The 15259-nt window shown below is 41.3% G+C and overlaps 1 protein-coding gene across 1 annotated transcript in view; it reads right to left on the reverse strand.

Annotated features, from left to right (window-relative positions):
* The window catches only part of SLC9A2 (solute carrier family 9 member A2), a 38419-nt gene that overhangs the window by 12777 nt on the left and 10383 nt on the right, over positions 1-15259 (reverse strand). Inside the window, exons 3-7 of the mRNA XM_055702473.1 lie at positions 13535-13785; positions 6843-7060; positions 5289-5491; positions 2369-2458; positions 1007-1077 (exon numbers count right to left, since the gene is read on the reverse strand). Of these exons, the coding sequence (XP_055558448.1) occupies positions 1007-1077; positions 2369-2458; positions 5289-5491; positions 6843-7060; positions 13535-13785 (833 nt within the window). The remainder of the gene's footprint in view (positions 1-1006; positions 1078-2368; positions 2459-5288; positions 5492-6842; positions 7061-13534; positions 13786-15259) is intronic.

Below are 15259 nucleotides of genomic sequence, written 5' to 3' on the forward strand. Positions count from 1 at the left end.
AGTGAAAAAATATTGATTACAGCTGGAGTGAATTTGTTTGTCAGAAAATATTTTGCCCTCTGGCCATTCTGAAATTATTCTTGAATTTGCGTCTGAAGGTCATGAAGAGGTGGGACCCTCCTTTGCTCTGTAATCTGTTAAAGACCTCACAGACTAGAGGAGAACCAGGCTGAGTAAAGCCGTACCCATGTCACGCATCTGTCAGGTGAGTGTCCTCACTGCGTTGCCCTCAAAGTCATTTGGAGAGGGCTCTTCTCAGCCCTTCCTGCTGGTGTTATTCCTCTTTGTATAAAACACTGAAATTCTTGTTGGAGCAGTGCCTAGGAGGTGGGTGAGCAATGCCCATGCTTTGGGTCTACAGGTTTTGGGTGTAAAAGAGTGTGCTGCTGAGAAACAGGAGTTAGATCCAAACCAATGACGATGACTCAGCAGCTAAAGTGAAAACATGAATTATTCAGATATTGCTGGTGATAATCTTTTTAACCGATACTAAAGCCTTAAACAATCAAGAACTGTGGAGCTGCCTGCCATTAGGATCTCACAGGCACCTCATGACAGCTGTGCCTTGATCTTTCTAGAGAAAGTCCCAAAGCTTTTGTATGTTTCCCATCAAATAGGGAACTAACCCCTCACTTAGCACCGCAGAGACATACAATTTGCAGGAAGAAAGCCGGATGGGATGAAAGGCTCGGCAGACATACAGGAAATGCTCTGAAACAGTCAGAAACAGGGAGGACACACACCCTCAGAAGGTACCACGCTTTACCCTGGGATCAGAGGGCTGCCTTTCTTCCCAGCTGGAGATTTTGTTCTACATGCTTGTGGTTTAGTAAGAAGACATTGTTTTGCTGCTTTTCCTTTGTAACCCACATGTTCTAAAAACAAACATCCGCTTTCAAGAATAAAATGCTGAAAATGAAATCTGATGCCCAACAGCCTTCACTTGCTGCTGCTGAGCCAGTTCAGCCTCTCCTGTATGACAATGAGTTTTAAATGCCATTCTTACTTATCTCTCCAAAAGTTGTGACCCCAGTGTCCACACACATCTTCAATTCCAGTCTTCACGTGGTCAAAGAACTAAAGGGAAATGTTGGTTCATTACATAAACTTATAGACATCACTTGGCTTGCCCTCAGAAATTATTCATTTCTAACTTACTTCAAAACAGAAATGCCTGGTCAGAATTCAGGATGATGCTTCAGTTTAACTAAATGCAATCTAACCAAACTCAGAGATGGACTCTTTTTTTGTTCCCCTGGAGCTTACTTAGCTCACAGTCCCAAAAGGACAGAAATTAGTTGCTAATTTCCTCAATGTCAACCTTACTCAGCTCCTACCTGAATATGAAGGTTTTTCCCATATTTTCACTTCTTTTAAGTTCCCTAACCACTCCAGGCTATGCCTGGGATTTCTCCAGGCCTGACAGTGAACCAGGTATGACTTTGTGGAGGAGCGAGCCTGAGTGGGCTCCCCACGTCTGCACCTCAGGATGCACAGAATAGAGCTGAGATACCTAGCATCAGGTCCAGAGTTCCTACATTAGACAACTGTGGTCTAGTCTCACCTTAAAGCATCCTGATCACCTAATATTAGAAACACACTCTCTCTCAGCCTATTATGAATTATGAAAGAGTGAATAAGTCCACCTAAGATCTCACTTGATCCCCAGAGGCAGCTCATTTGCTCCTGATTCAAGCACCATAGTAGGGGTCTCTCAAACTCAGGGGAAAATCCTGGTATGTCCAAACGTTCAACTCTAAAAGGATGGACTTCTAGATGCCTAGACTGAATTCTTTGCTGAATTTGGTCCTTATTATTCCTCATTTCTGGAATTTCAAACCACCTGCCACAGGTATGCTGCAAGGAGAAATACGTTCAAGAATATGCATGGCTAATAAACTGCAATAATTGGAGACACACATGTACCAAATACAAACCCATAAAGAGGCTGATGATGTGAGAGTTAAGTAAGTTTAAGAGTGTGTTTAGGAGGTGTTTGCATTTGTTTGATTAACTCAAATTAAATGTAATGTGATTAAATTGGCAAACATTTCCTAATGTAGTCAAGTTCTAAAATAACATGTATCTCATATGTTAAGCAAACTACAGAAAGTTAAACTACCTCAAGAAGTGAACAATTAAGAAAATGAAGATTTCAAAATAATGGTATATATTAATGCTAATTTTGGTAATTACCAAAGGATAAATATAAGCTTTACAGTTATTGTGCTTATAACAGCTATTGAAAAGAAATCTAAGAGTGTGTCCCTCTCTGTAACACTGTACACTGAACCCTTGTCTTACTGAAAGCCACTAGGAGTTTAACCTATATGAAGGTTTCTTTTATGACACTGAAGCTGCCTCATACCCTGTTATAAATTTCTTCACTGACAGCAGGCTGCTTTTTATTTGACCTTTTGACATCAAGAAACTCCACCAGTGGACGAATTGTTATTCCCTGTGAAGAGGAAAAAAAAAAGGCAAAGAGTTATGGGTTGGGTTCTTTTTTCCCCATGAATGTAAAGAAAAAACAAAGCCTTTAAGTCTTCTCCATCTCTGTCAGACCTGAAAATGGCAGTGAATACTTTTTTAGCTCTGGATACCCTTTCACCTTCCTAACCCCAAAATCCAGCCTGACACAATAATTATAATAGTGAATTAATTCACTCTTGTGATTAGCAGGTGTTCCACTTAGCTATGAAGTCCTTGTCAGCACACAAACTCCACTAATGCAACAGAAGGGAGGAAGGGGCTCCCTAGAGCTAAGAGTTCCAAGAGGGGCACCCTGACCAACCCCATCAGGACTATGTCACTTACCCTATCCATAGTATTTTAAAACTTTTTTTTCAATTCTGTTATGCATTAGAAAAACCCTCACTTGTTTTCTGAATTAATAAACAACCCCCATCATTCCAAAGTAAACATATAAAGTCCTGTCTTTTAGTGATTACTTCCAAAACAGGTACTCAAAGATCTGTCAACAATAACATTAAAATTGCTATTCAAGGCCATGACACTAAGACTTTTTGTGTCCTTGCCTGATTATTCTGAGAGAAAGAACAAAAAGTTTTGGCTATCCCAGAATGATACAATGGTTTTGAACAAGTATTTGTGGAAGAATTGACATAATTTGTTTATTTGTATAGGTGCACTGACACATGGGAGAGGAATGTATCTCTGATGGTGTTGAGATCAGTCCCTACTATCCCAGAATAATCAGGTTACATATTTCTTTTCATAAATGAATCGAGCTTTATCTTAAAAGCAGTTAGGTTTCTTTGCCCCATTGCTCATACTGGAACACTCATCCTGAACCTCATTGTTCTAATAATTAGAAAGCTGCTTCTTAATTGCATCATGGTCACTTTGTACCACTTTGTTCTTGTGCCAGCATTTGTCTTTTTAGTTTAAACAGTGTTCCTCCTTCTCCTCTCTGGTGTTCACTCCCTCATATAAACAGTAATTATATTCCTTCTCCTCCTTCATTTTGCTAACGCCAAGGCATCCTGGTCTCCTTTCACACGACAGGCTTACCAGTCCCATGATCACTCCAGAACACGACACTATCCTCTGACGGAAATACCTGTCTCAGTACATCTTAAGATCAGATTTGCCTTTCTTCTGTATCCACTGTACTGGTGGCTTAAAACCTACCCTGTTACCAACTAGTACACCTGTGTCTTTTTCCCTTTCTATTTATTTTTTTTTTTCAAACAAAAGGTTCTCATTTCATAAGAGAAACCCCTAGTAAAAAAGTTCTAGCAAGAACACATTTGCACTTATTACTGATAAATTTCATTCTGTTTCTATCATATTGGCCCTCAGTTATTCTATTCTTTCTACATGATACCACATCTCCCTGTTGCTCTGAGAACACCTTCCAAACTCTGTCATCAAGAAATACCAGCAACAAAAGACTGCTACGTTTATGTGCCATGGTCAATAATGAGAATATTAAACAAAACCATTCCTAGAAACCATCCTTGAGGAATTCCATTTATAAAACCTTTTCAGCCTTTTATCTGACCAGGGTGGTTGAACACCAGAGCAGATGCCCAGAGAGGCTGGGGAATCTCCACCCAGAGATATTCAGAACTTAACTTGACATAGCCCTCAGCAACAAGATCTACCTTTGAAGGTGGCCTTGCTTTGGGCATGGGGTTGGACTAGACACCCCCAGAGGTTCTTTCTGACGCAAAGGACCATATGCTTCTATTTCCATTTATAGGAGAAATTGTCAGCTCCTTCCTCATTCACTTTACAATCGTCCTAATGTCAATCTAAACCTCAGTTTAACAAATAATTAAGCTAACAATCTCCTACATAGCCCTCTCCCCCAAAGATTTTACAATAGTCCAGTTAGATGAGATTACTCTAGAAAATAAATTTCCTTATCAAAGAATGATACCAGGTTTCCCTTTGGTAAACCATGTTGCATTTCATAACACATTTCATTTACTTCCAAATTTTAAATGATTTTATCCCTCAAAATCTCACAGCTTACATGCTAAGGTCAACTAGCTGACCTCCAGCTGCTCCAGCCACCTCTTTCCCAAGCACAAGCACAGATACTTGCTGCTTCCCATGGCACCTTTATCGATGTAAAAGGCAGGCTAAAAAAATATATTTTTTCCCACAGACCTGAAATTCCACATACTAGCCTCTCACACCTCTCACCGCTCTGGATAATGAGTAGAGTGACATGTTTATTTGAGGGGCTTAGCCTCCTCTACGTTTTGCTGGGTTTAGTCACTTTCCTCTCTCTTGGTCACTCTTGACCAGGCCTCCATGGCCAGATTGACACCAGAGACAAGTTCTTCACGTTCTTCCACAGAGCTGCTGCTTTCGGATGGATGTCCAACTGGTCTGCAACATCACTGCCTAACACCCAGACTCAAACACTTCAGTTCACCTCTCGGTGCCCTCCGTGCCTTCCATCCCCTGCTTACTGTGCACCGAATCCAACACCAAACTCCTGAGTAAATGCACAGCTTCAAATATTCTAGCAAGGAATTAGTGCTAGGGCTGTACACAGATTATCTTTTATCTCTGCTCCAGGCTCACTAGGTCTTAAATGCTTAATACTACTTATATGTTAGCATAAGTACTTAATATCTGGCATAGTTTTGCTACCTGTCTGTGGCCTGCATAGCATTTTTCTTTTTAAACTATGACTATGAACCTTCAAGTATGATCCTTCCAGTAAAGTTAGGACATTTGTTTTTCTACCCACTGCTTATTTACAACCTGTCTGAGACAGAAGTCATACAGAAGAAGAAAAGCATTACCTGAATGAAAACGGTAAAGAATATCACCACGATAACAGCAGTGATGAACAATTTCTTCCTGGGAAACACAGCAGGAGGAAGCAGAAATACAAGTGAAAAACAAATAGCTCCTCGAAGGCCTCCATAGGCAATAATAAATTGGTCCTTAAAAGTGAGAGGAATTGTCCGGAAAACATTAATGATCTGAGTCAGAACAAAAACACCTGAGGGAGAAAAACAGAAATACAAGCAGGAGGGAAAAAGAGGGAAACTAAATTACACAGAAATCCCTCACAATGCTAATAATTGTTTTAAAACGTTTCTATTTGCCTTTTACCTATATGTCATTGAAGAAATGAAAAGTTACTTAGCAGCTTGAAAACATCATGGAAGAAAAAATTAAAATGCCTAAGCAGCATCATCTGAAAGATACTTAGTGAGCTAACTACCTCAGGTCAGCTGGATTTAGGACTTGAAGCAGCTAACTGATCTCCACATGACAGCTATCTTCTAGACTCTGCACTGCTGGAACAGCAATAATTCTCTGTGTCAGTGTACACCAAGACTCCTAATTGTTTTTTTTAATAGGTTTTGAGATGCTTTTGAATACTTTGGCTTGTCACCTCTGTTGGTCTGTGCTTTGAACCCTGCAAACTCCTATTCACTCAATTTCACCTGCACAGACAGGAAGGATGCAGGACTGGGGATGGAGGGAGAAGATGCCAGTGCATGCTGATGTACCAAAGCCAAAGACTCCAGGGACATGATGCACCAGAGTAAAGGTATAAAGGCAGATGAAGAGAGCAAGCATGGGGGCCAGGAGCTGGGGGGCAGGCAGGCTGCCTGGCTGCTTTTCAGCATAAGGTATTAATTGTGGGGTTTCAGGAGCAGGAGGGAAAATAGTCCAGATTTCTGCACTGGGAGGGAAAACTTGGGAGCTGGAACTAGAGGTGCAGAGGCAGATCAGAGCATGAGCTGCCTTTACACACAGAGGGACCAAATAATTACAGCTGAAACTGGGGCAAGGGGCAGGTTTAAGACCTACAAGACTGAACTGGTCTCAAGGTAAAAGAGAAAGAGCTAGTAGTGCAAACTCAGGAGGGCTCAGGCAGTTTCTTATAGGAATTTTTTCTTCACCTGAACAATGCTTCAACTACAGCATTTCCTGGTTTGATGCTATTTATGCCAATGACTGGGAAAATCCCAAAGCTAGTAAACATAAATTAAAAAAAAAAAACAAAACCAAAACAACCACAACCTATTTAGCTGTTGTATAACTGCTAATTCTTTTAAGCAAAATTTGCTTATTTGTAAATAAATGTTTGCTCAAATATATGTCCTCTGAGTAACAAGTGGACTGCCTCTGACTTTAGATGGGCAGGATCAGGACCAAACAGAGTTTGGGGTTCCATCTGGGAGAAGGTGGAAGCTGACCCTGCAGTCTAGCACACCTTACAAATAAGAAGTCTGTTGTACGAGCTGATGGAACTCTGCCTAAATTTTGGCATTTTCTGCTTGAGAAGAGGTAAAAACTTTACACTTGCAAAAAATACTGACACGTAGTCTGAGACTTACCCAGTGCCCTCCAGATTAAACAGAAAAGGAGCGTGAAGCTAACGAAGGCCCAGTTCCACTCATGGTTCTTCCCAACTGTCGACACTCCCATGAAGATGAAGATTAAGGTCTCACTGACACTGCTCAGCATCTTCATGAAATATTTTATTGTTGTATAGGATTTTTGAGAAACATTTTCCTCCACATATTTATTCATGGTCATGGCACAAGCTGTAATCCTGAAAGGCAAACATTAACTTGTATTTCATTGGCTTGATGTTTTTTTAGCCTCTCTCATTTCTGCAGAATATTATTCACTTTTCCACAGTCATCTTTAAAATACAAAGATTAACTTATTCCATAACCAATCTCAAATTTATAGACTTGGTGAACCTACAGTTTTGGGCATGAGATTTTTTTTTTCCACAGTGGAGAGTTTTCTGAGAAGACCAGTACATGAAGAGTTTTGTCACATACTAAAATCCACATGATCTGTGCAGAGGTCACCTCAGACTCTGTGTTTTGAAAGAGGCAGAGTTGAGGAGAGCCAGGGGCAGCCCTAGAAAACAGGGATTGCTGCTTCTGTTGCTGCTGAGGGACATCAGACGGGCTGGCAACTGCATGTCCCAGGGCAGGGCTTCCCTCCCTTCCCATCAGCAATTGTCCCACCAAATCATCCCCCTCTTCAATGGCAGTGACAGCAGTCAGCTCCTCTTTCCAGGCAAAGTAAGCAGCAAGGCTATAGACAATTTGTCATCCTCCACTGCTTTAGGCCACTACTTGCTTTGACTGTGCATGGGGTGAACAGGAGAAAAACGCCACCAGAAATCATGCTGGTGCTGTTGTGCATTTAAAGCACCTACAAATGAATGAAATAGGCATCTGGGCTGATACACGAGATGTGTGTACTGTTAAGTACACGTACGTGTCTGTGCTCTAAGCCTGTGTTAGTTAAGTAGTTTCTTAATCAGCAGGAAGAGCAAAGAATGACATTAATGGCTGCACATCACTTGCTCAGTACAGCTGCCTATGGTGCAGGGATGGCTGAGGACCACTCAGCTACAAAGTTTATCGATTTAAGGATAGTTAGCAGAGATGACTGGAGGATAACCTCAAAGTGGTGCCTCAGTGTAGAGAAGCACCATCTGAACTGCCTAATAATTATCAGGGTGGGCAATTAAGGCAAGATGCATTGTGAAGTAGATGTCACTCCTAGTTCTGTTATCTAAGGCAAAAACATCTTCTCTGATTTCCCAGTTAAAAACATTATACACACTCATGTACATACCCAGTCAAACCATGCACGCTAAATGTAAAGAGATGTATATTTGTTGCCTTTCTGAATACAGCCCATGGGGACTTGTCCTACAGTTATTTATCCCAGTTCCACTAGTTTTTCAGTTCATAATTATTTGCCAACATAGGGGATATTTTTTCCTACTGAAATCTCCACACCTCTCTGTCTCATGGAGGAGGATGGTAGGTTTGCCAGCATCTCTTTGGAAAAGCTGAAGAAGACTCTCCCATGTCTCATGGAGATCCCACTGCAGAAAGTCTTCTGCTGGCCATGGTCTGCCTCTAAGCCAAGAGCCCCATCGCTGACCCTGAACAGGTTTCTGCTAATTAATTGAAGTTAGTTTTGTCCAGAAGTTTCCTTCTCTTACATGAAGCCAGCATGGCCTGCTCTGCAGGACAATGGGCAAGATTTGAAACACAGTTGTAGATCTCTGATCCCACCAACACATCCACATCCTCAAAATGACTGGGCAGCATTACTTCTGTGGGACAAATCTGGGAGGACACGTGGACACTGGGAGAGGACACAGTGTACTTTGCTGACCTCTGTCAAGCAGCACATCAGGGTGAATAAAACCCAGGGAAGAGGGTCTGATATGGGGACAGATGCAGTCCAGCAGGGCAGGTGGTGGCTTATAAATACAGGTGGAGAGGGTTTGCTAGCAGAACAGTGCACCTAACGTGGCCTTCACCCTGCATTTTCATCCACCTACAACGGATGAAATAGGCAGATCTAGTCAGCAAAAAATACAATGTCCATTGCCATGCATAAACTAGCTCCAAACCTAAGTGAACTCACGACTAAGAAGGAAAGCTTGACTAAAACTACGCCAGACCCCCATCCGCATCTAGCACTGGCATAATTAGTCAGCTCTCTCCTCATTGTCAGCTGATCTCACCACAGTCTGGAAGAGAAAGATCCTCTGTGGCCCAAGAATAGCATGCTGTCTGGGAAGCAGAGCTCATCATGGGTACATGGGATCCACCACGGAAGAAATGATGCAGATTTCATAAGCATACAAGCTTCCTCCCTCCAACACTCAGCAGTTTAGGTAACATTTTTAGTTTGAGCATGTGGTTGGGACAACAGAGGTCCTGCATTTTTGCCAGTACTGACAGACTGCCAATGCTCTTCACAGGTCTCCTCCCTATTCTGATCTTACAGTTGCCCAGACAGGGGACTTGTTATAGATCCCACCATACACCCCAAAAACATATATGCCTGCATACCTCAGGAAGAAAGCAGGAGAGGACCTAGACTGTGCATGGATTTTGTCCTGACAAGGACCTACATCCATTCTCAGAAGCTGTCAAACATTCCCAGGTTCTTCAGTTTACACACCGTTCTGGTGACCAACCTCAGAAGTCTATGTGAAGAAGGTCTCAAATCTACTTAACACATTCACCCTCCAGAACTCTCATATTCAGTGGCAAACCAGCTCCTCGCAAGCTACAGGCTGCACTGACAGACCTACAAATATCTCAGGTTACACCACAGGTCGTGACAGCTCTCCTCTGCATGTACTGCTCATCTGCACAAGTATGACAAGTCGGATGCACCCCAGCTACCCCCAGCCAATTTTGCACTCGGTGGAGCTGGCAAGTGCAGGGGCAGCAAATGCAATACAGCAAGAATGCAGCGAGCAGGCTGCAATTCCAGAGCCGTGGTCATTTCAGAGTCTCAAAGCTGCAGCTCACTGCCCGAAGCATTAGGGTTGTCAGGTCTGCATCAAAGATTCTGCAACAAAATATTCAGTACTATTTACTATCTTCTTAAAATAAATATTTTTCATTATTATAGTCATTTAGGAAAGCCTTACAGCTTGGAGAGTGGGGAATCATGCTCTGGACATGGTTTGTTTTTGGATCCTGAGGTAATGGAGACACTGTAAATAGATGTCCGATATGAATCTGTCACCAGATTAATCAGGATCTTTGCAAGCTGTAATTTAAAACACCTACCATGCTTAACCACTAGAATTTAAAGGGACAACACTCTTATAATATTATTATCAGTCACATTTTGCATTCATTCAATTAGTCAACTAATTGATGAGTTGGTTCACCAGTATAATAAATAGTGCTGTACATTATTTGTTACTCTTCAGGTAAGTAATAATCCACAGCCTATCACTGCTCATGTTATGAATCTGGTGTCACTTCAGAGTAATTATTTATGTTAGAAAAAAGCCTGTTGAAGTGCCTTTAATTTGAAAATGATATGGTAATATAGAGTTAGGATTTAATATACAATCAATTTCCTTAAATATGCAAGTAAATATTCCTTAAATATGCAAGATTTTATTTACATTATTATAATGCCTTCTTCCAAAACTAAATTTTTACTGTCACCATAATCTAAGCAAAAGCTTAGGTGTGTTTTATGTTACATTTCTCATCCACATACTTTAATTTTGGCTTCCACTTCACTGACCTGTGCTAGTTGCCTTGGTCAAGAAGGGGAGGGAAAAAACAGTTAATTGCAATTAACCTGCAACCTTCTGTGCTTCTGAAGAATAAAAGTCCTCCTGTACAAACAGTACAGTTTCTGTCATGACTGCAATAAACTAGGCCACTGGGTTCAATCCTCAAGTTTCCTTGACCTACTAAATTTACAGTAGTTTCAATGTTTGCTCCTTTCAGCCTGCTAATTCACTGTTAAAAAAAAAAAAACCAAAACATATATTAATAGTTCTGCTGCTTCATGGCCTTTATGAGAAATTAGTAAGGAGAAAATGCAGCATTATAATTAGAAATGAAACCTATCAAATAAAGTTCAGATTCACATCTGTACATTTTACACCCGTGATCCTGATTTAAGCCCAGCTCTAATTATAGTAGGAACCCTTTTCTCTCCTTCTGAAGAGGGCTTTCTTACTGCAGCTCACAGGGACATGGTTGAATCCCTTCACTATTTCAGCTGGGTAACCTGCTGCAGGGGTTTTACATGGATGCTTGAGGAATTGTTTGTCCTCAGTGTGAGTACACAGACTTATCAGAAGAGGACAAGCACCTTTCACTCCCCTCTATTCCCCTGCCACTGAATTCCTCCTTGCACAGAAATGAGGCACTCTGTGTATGTATCTTATATACTTGATAACACTGTACATTCCTGATCATGTCCTCCCCCTAAAGTATGGCACAGTGTGTAACCACAAGGTCTTGCTGAGTACCTTTATGAACCTGGTTATGAAGGAAGCAGGAATCCGTAGTTTAACAGACTGACGTGGATGTGGGTGAAAAAGGGGAGATCAGGCAATTATTCCCTATAGGCTGAACTATAAATGGCCATGGAAGCATCTAATGAATAAACAATCCATTGTAATCCAGTTGTAAAGGGACACTCCAAGGTCATTTGGTTCAACTACATGCTCAAAGGAGGCTGACTTTTAAGTCAGACCCAAGCAATCCTGCCGTGAGTCATTTGCTGCAGAAAACTACAGGGAACTCAATACCGGTGCGTGTTGCACCGTGACACACGGCAAAACAGTCTCTGCAGTTCAAAGCCCAGCAAAATGTGAAAAGGACGGGGTAGATTTACCCCAAGGGGCTGCAGAGGTTACAGGAGCTCTAAGGCCCTCAGCAGCACTGCTGGGAGGGGGCATGCTTTACATTTCGTGACAGCTGAGACACTAAAGGGCTGCAGAGAGCCAGTCCTGCTCCCCTTGGGTGTTACTGATGTATCCAGCACCCTTAGCTATTACAAAACACATTTAGAGTCAAAAAATGTACAGGACATTTTAAAGATAACTTCATTGCTACTGTGCTGTCGGAGGGAAATGGTACTTTGTGTTTCCTCCTCTGTTTTGCACCCACGAAGGGGTCACTGTTACCAATGCAAAGGAATAGGCTGTTAGTACCACGGGGAGCACTGGTGTGCTGGTTGCAGGCACTGGCATGCGGTGGGGTCCACCGACCACCAGCAGACCTGCCGTGCCCTTTCCACTGTAACCTGGATGCAGGGTGTCCAAATCAGTATTTTCATGAACACTGCCACAATTTTTTCGATGTACAGTCTAGCCACACATTTTGGTTTAGAAGCCCTTTAAGTATTTGATCAGAGGACATCAAGGGCATTTGACTTAAGAAGTGGAAGAAACTAGAAACCACACAAATGCTATGAATAGAAGCTAGGGAAAGAGATGGCACATTTATGAACTCGGTCAAAGTGGATGCATATGTTACTTTATTTAGGTTCATATCAGAGAAAGAAACCCATGCAAGCTTTAGCTTCTTACTTGTATTAAAGTATGAACTCCTCCCGTTCCATGGCCTATTTCTGTTTCTATAGTACTACTGAAATCATCAGCTGTAAGTTTCCATGTAAATTGCTTCCCAGCCCCAGAAAAACTTATACTGGCATGACTATGATATCAAACCTATCTTCACTTTCCTAGAAGATAATCATCAGATGAAGTATTATCAGGTATTAGTGATACTCAGAAGTAACATCTGAACTTTCATAAAAAGCTATGCTCCTAATGCCTGAATGACTCATATTTGCCACTAGAACAATAGAAAGTCATTAAAGAAGGTTGGCCTTTAAAAATACTACTTGGAACCAGAGCAAACCATTTAAGTATATCAAATGTCACAAAGGCTCTTTCTAAAGTTGAGGTTGCTACAGTACAAACAGCATCAAGCGAGAGGCTGTGCTCGCTCTTTACTGAAGCCCAGGAGTGAAAAAACAGGAGTGAAAATATTTTTATCTGTTGGAAGTGGGAAGAATAATATTATTTTATACATAATGACATATACAGAGAGCATTGTAACACACTGGCACACATATGAACATACTAAACTAAAGGGTTAAATTACCATAGGACAAGATGCTGCAAATTTAGATTCGCCCGATCCTTATTGTGCTTGTAATCCAGCAGGAATTTGCCTTAATGATATGTACATTGTCTTCATTGAATGGTACTTACTGGCTGCTCACATGACTAAGTGTAAGATGTAGTTTCACAATATATTGGCATTGGAAGTGAAGCCAGTTCATGAAGTTCCAAGCTACCACTCCCACTCCCTCCAGGCCACCGCTGCCCCTACATCACAGTGGGCCACCCTCAGCCATGCCCTTATTGTAGGGTCACATGAGGACACGGGTCACCAAACTGATCTGGGTTAAAAATAACCCCACTGAAAATACAAGGGATTATTTTTAACTCGGAACACTTCAAAGATATGGTTTATGGTGTGATGCCATGAACAGTTTTAGTGACACAGCTGGTGTGGTGGCAAGCTGAGAGAATGGGATGGAAGTGGGAGGGGAGAGGCCGGAAATCCTCAAGCCAACATCCCTGCCATGCATAGTGGAACAATGCCACATGGCAAAGTTTGCAAAATCTGGTCCTCTCTGCAATTTCTATTGGCATTCTTACTTGGGTGCTATTATTACTGAAGTTTGGGGTACTTACGCCATGATGCCTGAGAGATGAAACATTTCGGCTGTTATGTATGACAAGTAACTGTACAGGAAGACAAAGAGTGGCTCAATCACTCGGATTTTATGCGTGAAACGGGTGGTAAAGGCTGCTACAAATCCCAAAAGGATTCCAATCAATACTCCACCGATCCCCACTATAAAGAAGTTAGCAATCCCAGCGAATATGTCAATAACCTTAATTGTGCGCATCTGGCAGAAAGACTTGAACAAATTGTACAGGACCTATGAGGAAAAAGAAAGCACATTATGTTTCTGAACTCTTCTGATTTCCCTTCATGTCATTATGTTCCTCTGCTTCGATGCTGTACTTTGAATTTATCTACCTACCTTGAACTCACTTTTGAGATATGCTGTTGTTTACCTCTAGCATATTACTTATCATCCATAAATAGCAGGCAAATATATTGATTCCCATTTTTGCAAATCAGACAGGTTTCTTAACCCATACCATCTTGCAGGCCAGAAGCATAGATCTATCTAATCTTTAAATTCATTTATTCGCAGAGCTTCCAATTTCTCCACAAATGGCCATCTCAGATTTTCCCCAGAATGAAAGAAATAAAAAAGGATGAAAAAAAAAAAAGTTTCATAATCAGTGAAAAAGCAGATGCATTTGATCTACATAAGACACTGAGAGCTGCGGTACTAAACTAGACCATAGATTCATTTGGCATGTGGAGGGGGGGGGAAGGGGGGAGGCGGGGGGCAGGACAGTGACCACCTCAAGAGTACTAGAAACATGGCATCCATGGAGTGCTCTTTCTCTGATTTATTAACCATCAGGAATTAAAGAAGTCAAATTTCAGATTATTTCTAGAGATTTGGATTTACTTCCCATTCAAAGACCTGTTAACATGTGTTTGCCCAGTTTAATTTTCAAAGTGTTTATAACCATCCTCAAAAAAACCCTGGGTCAATGGGATTATCACATTTTCTTAGCCAGAGAGCCTTTTTGTTTTACGCAGGAAACAGAACGATGGGAAGTCCACATTTCTCTAACATCCAGTATTTTAGTCACTACAAAACAGAAAAAAATGGATTCAGTTACTCTTAAAGAAACCTTAAAGGGCGTCCCCATCTGCAGACTTACTTGGGAGATTTAAGCATTTGGTGGTGCTGCATGTACATTCCCAGCCATGTGATACTGTGATGGTTACACAGTTCCCTCATACAGAGCAGTTTGGTCACAGGCACCTATTCCTATCATGGTGGGTTCCCAGGCTAAGCCACCATGGTCATAAGAAACACCTGACTTGGACAGCTTGCAGGAGTTAAACCTCCACTTTCTTTTTGGACTTCTTAGTAAAGCAAACAGGTTTCTCAGAAATGCTATTTGAGAGAAAAATGTTTTATCAGTACTTGCATTGTGCCAACAATATAGGTGTTTGAATAGTGACTGGGAAGGATTTGTCATGTTTACAATCTTGTTCTCTCTCACATGACAGAAAGTAAGTTGTTCAGCTCTTCTCGGCCAAAATTTCACAGGTCTTACAGAGATAAGAGTTTTTCACTATAGACTAATGCAAAGACACTGCCTATTATGGGTCCTTTGGACTAAGTAAAAAGAAAGAACTGAAAAAGAAAAGAAAAAACATATTTCAGAGCAAGCATGAAAAAGGTTAAATCAAACCTAGCATGGTCATCAGAAATTTTCATTACAAAGCAACAAAAAAGGACAAGAGCAGGAGTATGAACT

Source organism: Falco cherrug, chromosome 2 (genome assembly GCF_023634085.1).
Source record: "Falco cherrug isolate bFalChe1 chromosome 2, bFalChe1.pri, whole genome shotgun sequence".
In the NCBI taxonomy this organism is placed as follows: domain Eukaryota; kingdom Metazoa; phylum Chordata; class Aves; order Falconiformes; family Falconidae; genus Falco; species Falco cherrug.